Source organism: Coffea arabica, chromosome 6e (genome assembly GCF_036785885.1).
Source record: "Coffea arabica cultivar ET-39 chromosome 6e, Coffea Arabica ET-39 HiFi, whole genome shotgun sequence".
NCBI lineage: Eukaryota > Viridiplantae > Streptophyta > Magnoliopsida > Gentianales > Rubiaceae > Coffea > Coffea arabica.
Window position 1 is genome coordinate 4,160,039 of NC_092321.1, and position 13,563 is coordinate 4,173,601.

General features: G+C 37.2%; 1 protein-coding gene across 1 annotated transcript; it reads right to left on the bottom strand.

Annotated features, from left to right (window-relative positions):
* Positions 1 to 5,401: 5,401 nt before the first annotated feature.
* On the bottom strand, positions 5,402 to 9,911 carry LOC113697012 (uncharacterized). Its single transcript, XM_027216426.2, has 3 exons — positions 8,385 to 9,911; positions 7,290 to 7,500; positions 5,402 to 6,364 (listed from the first exon to the last, which is right to left on the bottom strand). The coding sequence occupies exons 1-3, from the start codon at positions 9,294 to 9,296 to the stop codon at positions 5,826 to 5,828; spliced, it is 1,662 nt and encodes a 553-aa protein (XP_027072227.1). The 5' UTR covers positions 9,297 to 9,911; the 3' UTR covers positions 5,402 to 5,825.
* Positions 9,912 to 13,563: the final 3,652 nt, after the last annotated feature.

Below are 13,563 nucleotides of genomic sequence, written 5' to 3' on the forward strand. Positions count from 1 at the left end.
TTAACAGAAAGCCTTGCCATGTCAATCAATTGATTTGGTTTGCTTGTATAATTTGCAAAATTGCATGTCGTTTGCAGGCTAGCTACAGAGGAGGATTGGGGACCACTTCCTGCGAGGTGTCTTCATTTCTTGAATTAATGACTAATATCTTACGAGAAGTCGTTTTCTAATTGGATAGCAACATGGATTTCAAGGCCATGTTCTAGACATTTGTCATGATATTTCTTTCTTTTTTTGGGGTGCAAAACTGTAGAGGAATTATAATTGAGTGTGTTTGGATATAAAATCATTTGAAATATTACTTGAAATAATTACAATAATTTTTTTTCTTTTAATGTGATATTATGTAAGACCCAAAAAAATAGTTAAAAATATAAAAATATAATTAAGAAATTATTTTTATAATTCAAGGACAATAATATTTAAAAAGGAAGGGAAAATCGCCAATTTAGTCCCTAAACTTTTTTTTTCCGTCAATTTAGTCCCTATACATTATTTATAGCCAATTTAATCCCTAAACTTATATTTCGATTCCAATCAAGGAACTTAGCGGCGGCGCCACCTCATAATTTCCATCGGCTTCCAGATCTAGGAACCCAGAAGGGGTATTTTAGGGACTTCCATATTTTTCATATTTCCCTTTGACTTTCATCTTATTTCTATATGGTCTTCACCTTCAACGACACCTCCCTCTCCTCTATCACATCAGAGCGTCTACTCCGGGCTATGCAGAGCGTCTACTCCGTCCTCTGCTCCCTCAACCTCCAGGACAAGGTCTCCATCACCACTGCCCACTCCCTCGCCGTCCTCCAGACCTCCTACCTCCCTTTCGCCTGCAGGTTCCACCCGGACCTCACCCCCTGCTTGACTGCCATCCTCAACTTCCATCTCAAGACCGGCTCCCCTTTCCTCATCAATGCCTACCCCTACTTCGCCTACAAGGCCAACCCCAAGCAGGTCCCTCTGGAGTTCGTCCTTTTCCAGCCCAACTCCGGGATCGTCGATCCCGCCACCCCTACTGTATTTATTCCAGTGTAAACAATTATAATAAACCCCAGTTTCCTCGAAACTTTGTAAAAAAATTAAAGAATTTCCATCTTTGCCTCCTCATCATCGGGATGAATTATGCAGAGTTATCTCCTTCAAAAGCTTGTTAAAGTGCTGGGAAGAAGATCAATGGGGTGCGTGCCATAGCTGCTTTGGCATTGTATAATGTATAGTTCTAATATATAGTATATCCAAAGCCTTACTCATCATTACGCACCACATACAATTTGTCTGGTGCTCAGCGAAGAAGGGCCGGCTTAGATTATGGGCGCACCAACTACGAATGCTTTGCAAAGTTGAATTCCTTCAGGATTCCGCTATAGGAAACTCGCAAGCGGGTTTCAGGCTATTTAACAAATTACTTAAAAAAAAAAATTTTTTTTTACATGCAAGCTGCGTTGAGTTGCACATGCCCATCGGAGGGCCCTAGGATGCCCAGCAAACCTCCCCTCTCATCCTCACCCTTCAGGTGAGGGTTTGAGAGTATGTGTTTGATATAAATAGAACAGAAACGCAGCTTTTAGTCATTTTACATAAGGGGGAAACCCGCAAGCGGGTTTCAGGCAGGCTATTTAACAAATTACTTAAAAAAAAAAAAATTTACATGCAAGCTGCGTTCTTCAAAAGGGTATTTTCGTCTATTCACTCAGGAAACCCGCAAGCGGGTTTCAGGCAGGCTATTTAACAAATTACTTAAAAAAAAAAAAATTTACATGCAAGCTGCGTTCTTCAAAAGGGTATTTTCGAGACCGGCTGGCCCTCCAAGGGGGACACCGACGAGGCCGGAGCCACTCCGGAGAATGCCAAGAAGTACAACGGCAACCTCATCAACAAGCTGGTGTGCGGGAAGAAGGGGACGCCCATGAGGCCCAACGCCGACTTGAACATCTATGTCTTCGCCCTTTTCAACGAGAACATGAAGTCCAGCCCAACCTCCGAGAGGAACTACGGCCTCTTCAAGCCGGATGACTCCTCGGCCTACTACATTGGCTTCAACAGCACCGGTCTCCTTTCCACTTCCTCCAATACCTCCACTACTCCTAGTAGTACTGGTAGTAGCAGCAGCAGCAGTAGTAGTGTTCCTCTTGGCTCCTCCTCCTCCTCCGGTAGCACCACTTCTTCCACAGCAGTAGTAGTATCATAAGATGAAAGTCAAAGAGAAATATGAAAAATATGGAAGTCCCTAAAATACCCCTTTTGGGTTCCTAGATTTGGAAGCCGATGGAAATTATGCGGTGGCGCCGCCGCTAAGCTCCTTGATTGGAATCGAAATATAAGTTTAGGGATTAAATTGGCTATAAATAATGTATAGGGACTAAATTAACGGAAAAAAAAAGTTTAAGGACTAAATTGGCGATTTTCCCAAAAAGGAATTGTGTCCAAACACGAAAACTCTGCTTTCCACAGCTGAAAATCACGGACTGAATTATTCCACCAGCAGTCTTTGCGAGTCCATCAAACAAGTGGATTGGTCCCAATGGTGCAGCCCATTGTGTCTTGAATCATCTAAACATCCAGAGGTAGGTTACGGGCTTCTCGCTAGGATTTGTATCAACTACATTCGCCGACCTAGGTACTAGAATGCACAGAGAGGGATAATCCATTACAAGAGCAGACTGGGTCCTTTTACAAATTTACATTTTCAATTGATCCACAGTCGATCTATAGGACGTGTGTACCGTAGCCTTTTTTAATTTCGCGCGACCGCATAAAAGTTTTTCGATGTTCTCTCCGCAGGTGTGACCCTAAAATTTGACAAAACAAAGTTAATAATCAACTTATATATAAAACCAAAAAAAAAAAAAGAAATATGGAGCATATGTGACTACTGAGCTGTGACAATAGAAAAGCGTCTCTGATAGTCTTCTTGTTGTGTGTGTGTTTGGAGATTTTTTGAAAAAATTATTTGAAAAAATATTATTATAACATATTTTCTAATGTGATGTATATGAAATAAAAACATAATTAAGAATATAAAAAAAATATTAAAATTGTGTTTGTGTTACGAGCAAAAAAAAATTGGATATACAAAAGCTTTCTGGACTTCTAAGAAGAAACATGCTATACATCTCGATTGATCTCTTCTCCTTATTGTTGTCTACGGATTTTCCCTATTCGGGTAAGTTATTCTTGACAATCGAAAGTAAAAGAATATAAATGCATTGCATGACAAGAGCAGCATTCTTTTGCCACATTTCAAGTTGCAATCATGGACTATGGGATAATTTTAACTGGCAGCTAGCTGGAACCATTAAAACCAGCAACCAAACAATATTTGTGTGCTATTTTAATTTAGTATTATAATCCAATTAGTTATTAAACGAATAATATAAATTATACAATTTAGTAATTTAATACCTTTAAATTTTAAACTTCAGTTTTATCATTTGGCGTCCAGTCATCCACTTCACCCCTTTTGGCAGGCCCGTAGACAAGGAGATATGTGTCGCAATTAGTTGGCCTATCAAATCCTCATATTAGGGCCACAACAATGAAAGCACTGTGTGCACTCATTATTTTAATGCGCCATCCATCCATCCACAACAAATGAAAAAAAGCCTAATCATCTCTACATGCAAAAGCGCGTAATAGTCGAGCCCAATTATTGCAGTGATTTGGAGGTAGTGCCTAACACCCAAAGACAGACGTATAAGAGAAATGAAACGATCTCGAAGGCTGATTGATAACAGGGGGCTCCAATTAATCGCGGTTAACGGTAGATAATGATGCCAAATTGTTGAGCTTTCTAATAAGCTTGGTTGTTGGGCCGTAGTAATCAAGAATTCTACCCTTCACCTCGTCCTGTTTGGAGGCTTAGACACCACTTTGGATTTTATGGGAGTGGAGTACAATAAAGCTTGAGTGGTTCTAGTCGCATGACCCACTGGATTGAGCTTGCGTTAATCACTTGTTTCATGACGAATCATAAATGCTTTCACATCAATCTTGTGCCATAAACCTCATCCTGAAATTAATTGCTCCAGCTCCACCCACTAGCTGAGCTTTTTGACATTTTATTAGTACTCTCTACTTCTGTGCAACTGTGAGAGTGTAAAGGTGGTCCAGCTATTTTACAAACGACAGTTGCCTCCGTTCCAACAACTCAATACTCAAATTAGTTTTTTTTTTTTCAATCCTAAAATCAACAATAGCTTTTGTAGTGTATAATGTTGTTGATGTTGTAGCAAGTAATAAGGACTATCCCAGACCTCATCAATTGATTTTTTTTCTTTGGCTGGCGGTGGTTGTTGAAACCTAAAATGTAGACCCAGCAGTGAAAATGGGATTAAAAAGAAAAGAAAAGATAGGCCTATCAGCCAAACGGAGGAAAGGTTGATGATATTGTGAAAGTAACGTGCATTTGTCTTTGATACAAGAGAAAGCTTGGCATGATATTCTTGGCTAAAAATTTGCAACTGAGTGTTAAATTTCTGTAGTGCACTGTCGGCAGGAAAATATATTGGTTTTGTTTTGCCAATTCCTTTTTATTTACATATTTTTGGCAGGAAAACATTGATTTAACTAATTGCAAGTAATTCTCTAAAGAAAATAGAAATATTACAAATGTCGTAACTTTGTAAATTACAGACTTTCTTAGCCATTAACTTATTCCAAGTCTATCCTTATCTTAATTCCTTATTCCTATACTTTCACCCTCATTTTAAAATCTCAAAGCATACAAGTAGAGATTCAGATTTTGCTTAAATGATATCTGCCTGTAAATATAAATGCACCTACGAAGGCAATAGATGTGACCAATTTCAAAAACGATAAAACAGTAAGTTTTTTCAATATGGAGTGTAGCAATTGAGAAGCGATGCTAGCAAAGGAGTGCACCCTGTTTAATAATTTAGTTCAGTACGTAAAATTAATACGTTCAAAAGTGTTTGATAACTAAAAATAGAACATTTGTCCTAGAGGTAATTAGTTAAGTGATTCTGAATTATCTAAGCAAAAACATACTCTCAAAAATAAGTGATAAACCGTTCACTTATCACTTAATGTAAATGCAATATTTATTACTTTTATTATGCCAAAATAATTGTTTTGCTGTATTAGTATATGTTAATAAAGGAACAAAAGAAACTATTGAATATTGTACCGAAGTTTCTTTTCCCTCAAATAAACTTGCTTTCATCCCAGATAAATTTGTTATAATATTTTTATACTTATTTTCTGGTTCACTCTTTTTTTAATATTTTATTTTCAATAAAATTAAATCATATATCTTGCTAATAAAAGATACATTTTAACAACATCATTAATGAATAAACCAGCACAAGGACATAAATTTAAAATATATGAAATTCAGTACTCAATTGTCTATTATTACCCAATACAGATACTATCAATGTTCAGATTCAAATCACAAGTTGTATTTTATTCAGTACTTACTAATTCGATAATTTAATGAATTCAGATTCTAAATTCTAAAATGCAAAATTTAATCTTATCAAGCGCACCCTTTAATCATATGGTACTTGAAAGTGCTTTGGTTGGTTTCATCTTTGATCCCGGGGAAAACAAGCAGCCGGTTGCATCTTCACTATTGATACGACCAAGGATTAGGACGCGCAAAGCATCCGCTCGAGTACACAGGACAATAATACAATATTCATGTATCATTACAATCTCAACCCAGATGAAGTTAGATTATCATCCTCCGATTCTTCTTCTTCTTCTTCTTCTTCTTCTTCGTTTTTTTCATAAAAGGGCAAAAAAGAGTCGTCAAGGCAAAACCAAAACCACGGTAGAGGTTTTGACAAAAGACCGGATGATTATGGTAGCTCTTCCAATATTTCGTCCACCAAAAAACCAAAGATGGCAATTTCAATTTCCAATGCAGTTTCTTCCCTTTGCTCCTGAAACCTCTTCCACAGATCAAACTCAGTTCGGAAATCCAATTCGACCATCATGTCAATGGTATTAGACTCCACCTCCTTCCATGAATCCAATTTCTTGCAAACTCTTCCTACTACGATTTCCTTGTTTTCCGAGCTCTTGATTTCCCTCTTCTCCTCTGAAATCAAGTCCGAAACTAGCCTCTTCATGTCAGCTGGAATTTTCCTTCGATTCGGGAGGCTTGATTTCCTGCATACATCGCTGACAAATGACTCGAGACTGCAGCCTCTGTACAATGGCAATAAGTCATTCTCCATACATTTCTCTTCTTCCTCTGCTCGCTCTTCTTCATTCTCATCTTCATCATCATCATCATCGTCTAATTGTTCCATCATTCTTTTCTCAAGTTCAACAGGATCTAGCTCTGCAAGTTTCTCGAATCTCCGAAGCTTGTACAGAAGCTGCTCCTTTGCCTCTGTGAGTTCAGCAAGAGTCGAAAAAAAAGAGTTAAAAATTTTCAGAAACCAATTTTCCATTTCACTTTTTTTTTTTTTTGGAACGGCCATCGATTAGACGATTAAAAAAAAAAACCAGACATCGAAGTTCATTGAATAGGGACCTTCTAAATCACCCACCAATTAAAAAAAAAAAAATTAGAGTTTTTCAAGAATTGAAAATTCTAGGTAAGAAGACCTACTCTTGATAACAAATTATTCACATACAATGCAAAGTCAGACAATATAGAAAAGCAGAGGCCAAAAGAAAAAACTTTTAATAATTCCATCAATCATTACTCCCGTGCATAATTATCATAAACTTACTGAAAAGGTTGGTTATTGTAGGATTATCAGAAGACCAATCGCCCTCGAAAAGTAGCAGCCGGCAAATATTAAATAATTAAGACCACTGGGCTAAATTAATATTGAACGAGTATTATCTTCCATATCTGCTGAAAATTATAAATCCACCAAATTAAATCAAAGGATGAGCCCAACCACCTAAATGTGGGTCAGAGGAGTAGTAATGCGCATGTTAGCAAGCAATACCCCTGTTCCTGTACTTGCTGAAAGGAACAGAATAGGCCATACAAACAGTAACAGAGCAACAGAAAACAAAACTGACGTACAAAACAGCAAGAAGGATGTACTACTACATCGTCCGTCCCTCCTGATCATCAATTATGAAATTGCTTCAATGGATCCCACAAAATTGAATTTATGCATCAAAATCAGCAAAAATCTACCTGATTACGACCCTTACAATCCCATTGTATCCACCCCCAAACGAATTCCAATAGCAAGTAGGTTGGAAGATGATGACCTCGCAACATTATAGGAATATGAAAGCAAATTCAATGCTTAAACGTGCCTAAGCCAAAAAGAGAAGTTGGGGTTACGTACTCTGTACAATAGCAAAACTGCATTCAAGATCGTAATCTTCTTCCTCGTCTTCTTCACCACGATCCTCATCTTCTTCATCCTCATCTTGGAATGGAGGATCCAATACAGATACTGGGCTGCACTGCTCTTTTTCATCCTCCTCCTCTTCTTCCAATTTCAATTTAGCGCTATTTTCATAGCCATTGCCTTCATATTTATTATTCTTCTTGTCCTTCATGGAGACAAAATTTTAATTATTTTACTTGTAGCTCAAATTATACAATCTCAAAATTCACAGCAATTACCATGAATTATCGGTCTTGAAAGTTGACTGCTGACTTTAAAACCATGAAAGTCAAAATTTGTATATCAAAAACGATACCAATTATTATTGTCGCCCAAGAGTCCTCTTCTCAGGGTTTATTATTCATTTTGGTCTCAGAAATAAAACAAAATCTTGATTTGTCTTTTGGCGAAAAAGATTTGGGTGGCAGAGGTAACCTGATCATAATGCATACTGTAGCAACCACCACACTGACGTGCGACTAGCCAAAGGTAAAATGACATCAATAACCCTTTAAAAACACAAATAGCATCTTCAGCTACTACACTAATATGTGGGCACAAAAATTTAAGGGTATCTTGGTCATTGGCGGTCGACATTCCGGCCACCAAATCAGACTAGCAAGGTTGTTTTGCCGACAAATAAATTACATGAAACTTCATCATCTCTTTTTTCCTTCCTTTTTTTTTTTTTTTTTACAACAATCAAAATGTTGTTCATCTGAGTCCAAGATCAATCAAAATTTACCCAGTTGTTTAGATCATTCAAATACAGAACAAAAACTATCTAATTTTTCTTTTCCTGGAGCAAATGTTAGCGAATTTAATAATCTATCATTAGCTGAGGAGTTTATGATGTTGCTTCAAAAATTGCTAGTTTTACTACTTTAAAATGTGAAAAATTTTTCTCCGACATTCCAAAAATGTTTGTCGTACGGATCCAAGTAGAAGTGAGTGGTTTAGCTCTTGCGTAAATAACAGCAGCAGTATGTTGTGATACCGACTACTACTACTACAAAACAAACTAAATTCAGTAAGACAGGGACAACAAACCTCTTCCTTGCGGCGGCTGGGAGATGCTGTCGGAGACGAGAAATCCGGTGTCCGACTACCACCAAAAGAGGGGCTTCTCTGGAGGGAAAATCTAAAAGGGCTGGAGCAAAAAAGATTATCACAAGATGCACAAGCACCATTTAAACTCTGTTGAGCAACAAAAACCATTTCATGATCATTTAAGTCCTCCTCGGACCTACAGCCACTAGTAGAAGTCTCCATGTCCAAAGACTTGTTGTCTTCATTACTCTCCGACCATCCTGCACTGCTAAGCCTACTATTGTTGCAAGAACAAGAAAATGCTCCAACCTCAATATTGGTACTCTCCATGGCAGCTACATTTTCCTCCATTTTCGCATCGCTTTTTCGCGGAATTTTGAATTCAGCGTCTCGAATGCCAACCTTCTTGTTCTTGTTTCGGTCCTTGAGTTTTTTAAGAATGGAAGAAAATAAGCCGAGGCCCTTGTTTCTAACCTGATGTGATTTGGGCTTTGCGAGAGAGGAGGAAGAAGAAGAAGAAGAAGGCTGCGGTTTCTGAATCCTCATTGCAGCTTCGAGAAGTAAGGCAGCAGTCCTGGCTGGGACGTGGAGGAAAACTGTACTGGTTTGATTTCTTCTACAAGGACTCTTGGCCGGCGAAGGATGCAAATCAAGAAAAGGAGACATTCTAACGTCCACCGGAGAACCATGGAAAGATAAGAAGCAAGCATGCCTGCATAAATTGCTTTTGTTGACTGCTCTGGTTTCGATGATAGGCTTGCCCTTCTTGAGTTGTAGTGATGTGGAGGCCGTTTTGGGAGGAGGATTATTGGACGTTTTAAGCAGACAGCGCCTATCGGCTATGTACTTCGTCAAGTGAAAGGGCTCTTGATCCTCTTTCAGAAGTTCGTGTAAATGTTTTTGAGCAGCCATGGGATGGGTATAGAGAGAGCACCGGTACCACCACGACGGAAAACCCTATAAAATCTTGATGGAGACGATGATGCAGGGATCAGTTTTTGAATTGGGCTCGGAGTTTAAAGAGCTGCATGAGAAAAGAACCAGTGGAAAGATTGGAGGGGTTACAACTAGAAAAGCTGTGGTGTGGGGTTGGGTTTGAAAAGAGAAGGGGTAATATACGAAGTAGTAGTACTATGAAAAGAGAGAGAGAGAGAGAGAGAGATAAGGAAGGATGGAACGGGGAGACTTCCGGATTCAAATCTTGGGTTCAATTTGCAAGATCGAGGCAAGCCAAGATTGTGATAGATAAATTATTGAAAAGCTTAGTAGGCTACTAGATTAATGCAACAGTTGCAGCGGTAAGACGCTATAGTGCTGAGAGTGAGAGAGAGAGAGAGCATACTTTTAGCATTTGTTTGGCTGTTGAAATGGCTGCAACTTTTAAGTACCACGAATTTCAGGGCAGAATTGACCGCTGGAGGACACGCCAAAGAGTGAATTCGGGCCAGAGTAACTTCGGGAGGCCGAGGGGTGGTGGGGGATGGGTATCTCTGTTCTCTTTCTCGCTCTGCAAATTGCCTTTTTGTTTTCGTTGTTGTGGCGTGTACGTGGTTACCGTGGGAATGGGTAATAGAAGAAGAGAGCTGTGGTTGGGCCGCGAGGGCTGTGCATAATGGTGCGGTGGTTTGCCGTGAAACAGTGATAAAAGTGCACTGATTCATAAATTACCCGAGAACTGGGCGCAGCCTTTACGGGACCAGTAAGGACTTTCCACGTGCTTTCCCAGTCCACAACTATACATTAGGAGGTTTTAAATTAGGGATGATCTGAGAAATTTTTCCTGATGTTTCTCGTAATATTACATAGCACTTCTTAAGTTTATTTTTTAAATTTTATTTACCTCCCTTGAATTGGCATTATTGTTTGTAACATTTTAATCTCTTTGGAGGAAATGCTAGAGGGATAAATTTTATTTTCCAATACTGCCTTATGTTATTATACTTATGAAGCTTATAATAGCGATAAAAAAAAAAGATTAAAGACTAAACAGATGAAAATATGAGAACATTTATAAATGCAATAACAAATGAATTTTGTAGATATATAGCAACTATTACCTAATATGACGAATGATATTTTAAGAAAAAAGATATCCTAGATACATATTTAGTTATTAAAATACCGCATGGACACAACTTACCTTTAGAATCAAAGACGGCTATTTTGACCAAAAAAAAAACGTATGATTAATTAATACCAACATTTTTACTCTCTTATTATCTAGTATAAATTATAGGGAAAATATGAAATGGTTTTGGAGGTTGAAGGGAATTAATTATTCGTGGAGTCAAATGGATACTAGGTTTAATTGAGAAGAAACAATTTGCATGTTGACGGAGTTGAGGACGAGTGCAGGAAGAATTTTAACTCTGCCATATTTCTCGTGCAACATCACCCGCCAACTTCAAAGTCAATTATCATCACTTTTCCTATCTTTTTGTACCCATATGCAAATGCAAACAATAATAGAATTTGCAAAAATCCCGAACTAAATTAAACTGTTAATTACTGTTGAAGAAATTAATGGTGTCACTAACTCATTGGATGCCAACAACCACCAACCAGTTGTATTTCCGTTAACAACGACGAGCAGAATATTTTGCCGTACGCTGAACAGTCACACCGATGCCTAGTCTATACATCGAAACAGTTGCAGATATATTCTTCATGATTCGCCGCCGCCGCCGGTGGTGCTAACGTAAACCTCGATGCAGGAACAGCGAAATACTACTACTACTGCTGCTACTACTAATTACTAGCAGTATAAAAGGGTCCGCCTTTCAAATTCAATGTGAATATATCGGCGAGCTGGTATACATTTCCGGAATAAAGTGGTTTCCGTCTGAGCCGGATGGAGCCGAAACATGCGGGAAAACGACAAGAGGAGAGATTTGACGAGATCTTTGACGGTCAACTCGCCGTGTATACTGAATTTCTTCATTCCCCCAATTGTTTTCCGACGAAGAAAGTCAAATCACAAAATGAAAATCAACGGAGATTAAACCAATGTCAGATTAAATGAGTATACATATCCGTATGAATTAAAAAAAAAATAGTGATAAAAGGTAAAATTTAAACTTTTAATTTTGCAACCCATCAATATTTAAGAAGGAGCGTTTGATTTAAGAAAGAGCATTTAGTGTCAATTTTTAGAATCTTGTCTTGAACCAGAAAAAGGAAAAAAATTCTTTATTTCACTGTTAATTTAAATGGGGAATACTCTGCATTATATGTTTAGATTGTAAATTATTTGAGATATTTTTACTGTAACACTTTTTATGATGTGATGTATGTGAGATAAAAAGGTAATTGAAAAGATAAAAAGATGTGTTGAAAATTGTAATAATCATGTAAGTAAATAAATTTTGACTAATAATTTTCAATCCAAACAAACCTAATGTTATTATTAGCGAATAATTCACCGAATCCAAGCAGATATTGATGCGCATAAATCGGACCCACAGTCCACAAACAAGAGAGGATATGATGGAAAATCATTACGGTAGTCAACTAGCACTAAAGAAAAACAAAGAATTGGAACTTTTTTTGTTGTTGAGTCCTTGTCCCTCCTTTTTTGATTGAACTATTTTTCGAGTCACGGTGGTGGGGGTTAAATCCGAACGTAAACAATCAAAAAGTTTTGATTGTATTAGTTCCACATAAGCTTTATATATACCTATATATATATATATATATACACACGAAATAAATGATTCGAAGGGTCAAAGGGGGCACTCGAGCTCTTTTGAAGCTGCTTTCTGAAGAATTGGCAGCAACATTATTAATTCAGGTAAAGTACTTGCTTCTCTACGCACAAAAAAGAAAAAGAAAAAGACATTTTACTAGTACTAGTCTAGTCTAGTTAGTAGGAGTAGTAGTAAATAGTAGGAGGAGCACTAGTATCACTGTCCGTCCCTGCGTGAACGTGGCTTTGAATACAGGTCGTACCTCCTCCTCATGTCCAGTCCACTTCAGTTGCTTGCACCATTGAGACCTCTGCTTTAATTCAAACTAAAGAATTCTTATTTTAGTGTGCCAGTGTACCTTCTTCCTGTAACCAAACTACACACACTTTTTTTATTTTATTTTATTGATATGGAAATTGAATTGAAATACTGCTGCTGCTGCTGCCACTACCAGTGCAGTGCAGTGCGGTGCAGTGTTAGTACTTAGAGAGAAAAAAGATAGTGTAGTATATATGTGTAGCAGCATATGCATGTACTCGGTACGTTCTACTTTAATAGTCATGTTTTTTTTTCACACAATTTTAAAAAAAAATAGTTAACTTTGTTGAAAAAGTAAATTTAAATTGCTATTTTCCTAAAATATCCTCACATTAAATAGAGTACAACTTTATGGGAACTTGAATTGATGGTAAAAAAAGAATCAACTCTCATTAAATGGGATAGGTTTATAGTAACAACAACTTACATTGAATAAGGGCATTTTAGAAAAATTAAAATATAACTACATTCTTCAATTAGAAAGCGGACTACAATTTGGGACATATGAAAAAGAAAAACAGGACTATTAAAGTGGGACGGAGTGAGTATCAATTAATTGATTGATATTGATAGTTGTTGTTGTATTTGGGATATGTGACTTGGAGAATGTGACGCGTGACCCACACCCTTCCCGATTTAACAGCTTCCGCTGGCGCCTACTTCTACAGCTTCGATTTTTTTACCAGGAAACAAAAAAATTTTTTTCATTAACTTATTACTTTGAGAATGTTTGTTTGTGTCTCTGAGGTTGTTGGGTCCATCTCCTCCTTTTCTTTTTTAACGTGCCCCGTTGATTGTAATCATCATTTATTTTCCCATTCACTTTTTGATAATTAAGGGACTCGTACTAGTAGTAAATTACAAGCACCAACCTCCTTCTTTTTTTTTATTACTCTCTCCTCCCTATTTTAATAGATTTAATATTTTTCATTTCAAATTATAAATTTTTAAAAATATTCTTATTTAATGTAGATTATTATTGAGTACAATTTAACTCATTTAATACAAAGTTAATTAGTCATATTCATTTAATGTAGGAGTGTTTTAGCAAGATAGTAGTGAATTCGATTTATTCTTTTGGTAAAATTAAATTAATTTTTTTTAAATTGTGTGAAAAAAATTAAACCCATCAAAGTGGAACTAAAGAATTATTATTATTGTTATTTGGTCATTAA

What these genes read in the sequence shown, in the direction of transcription:
- LOC113697012 (XM_027216426.2), bottom strand. Translation starts at nt 9,296, where the DNA reads ATGGCTGCTCAAAAACATTTACACGAACTTCTGAAAGAGGATCAAGAG. An exon ending in CCAGCCGCCGCAAGGAAGAG is followed by an intron (nt 7,501 to 8,384) that starts GTTTGTTGTCCC and finishes GTCTCCATGAAG; the next exon opens with GACAAGAAGAATAATAAATA. An exon ending in CAGTTTTGCTATTGTACAGA is followed by an intron (nt 6,365 to 7,289) that starts GTACGTAACCCC and finishes CTGAACTCACAG; the next exon opens with AGGCAAAGGAGCAGCTTCTG.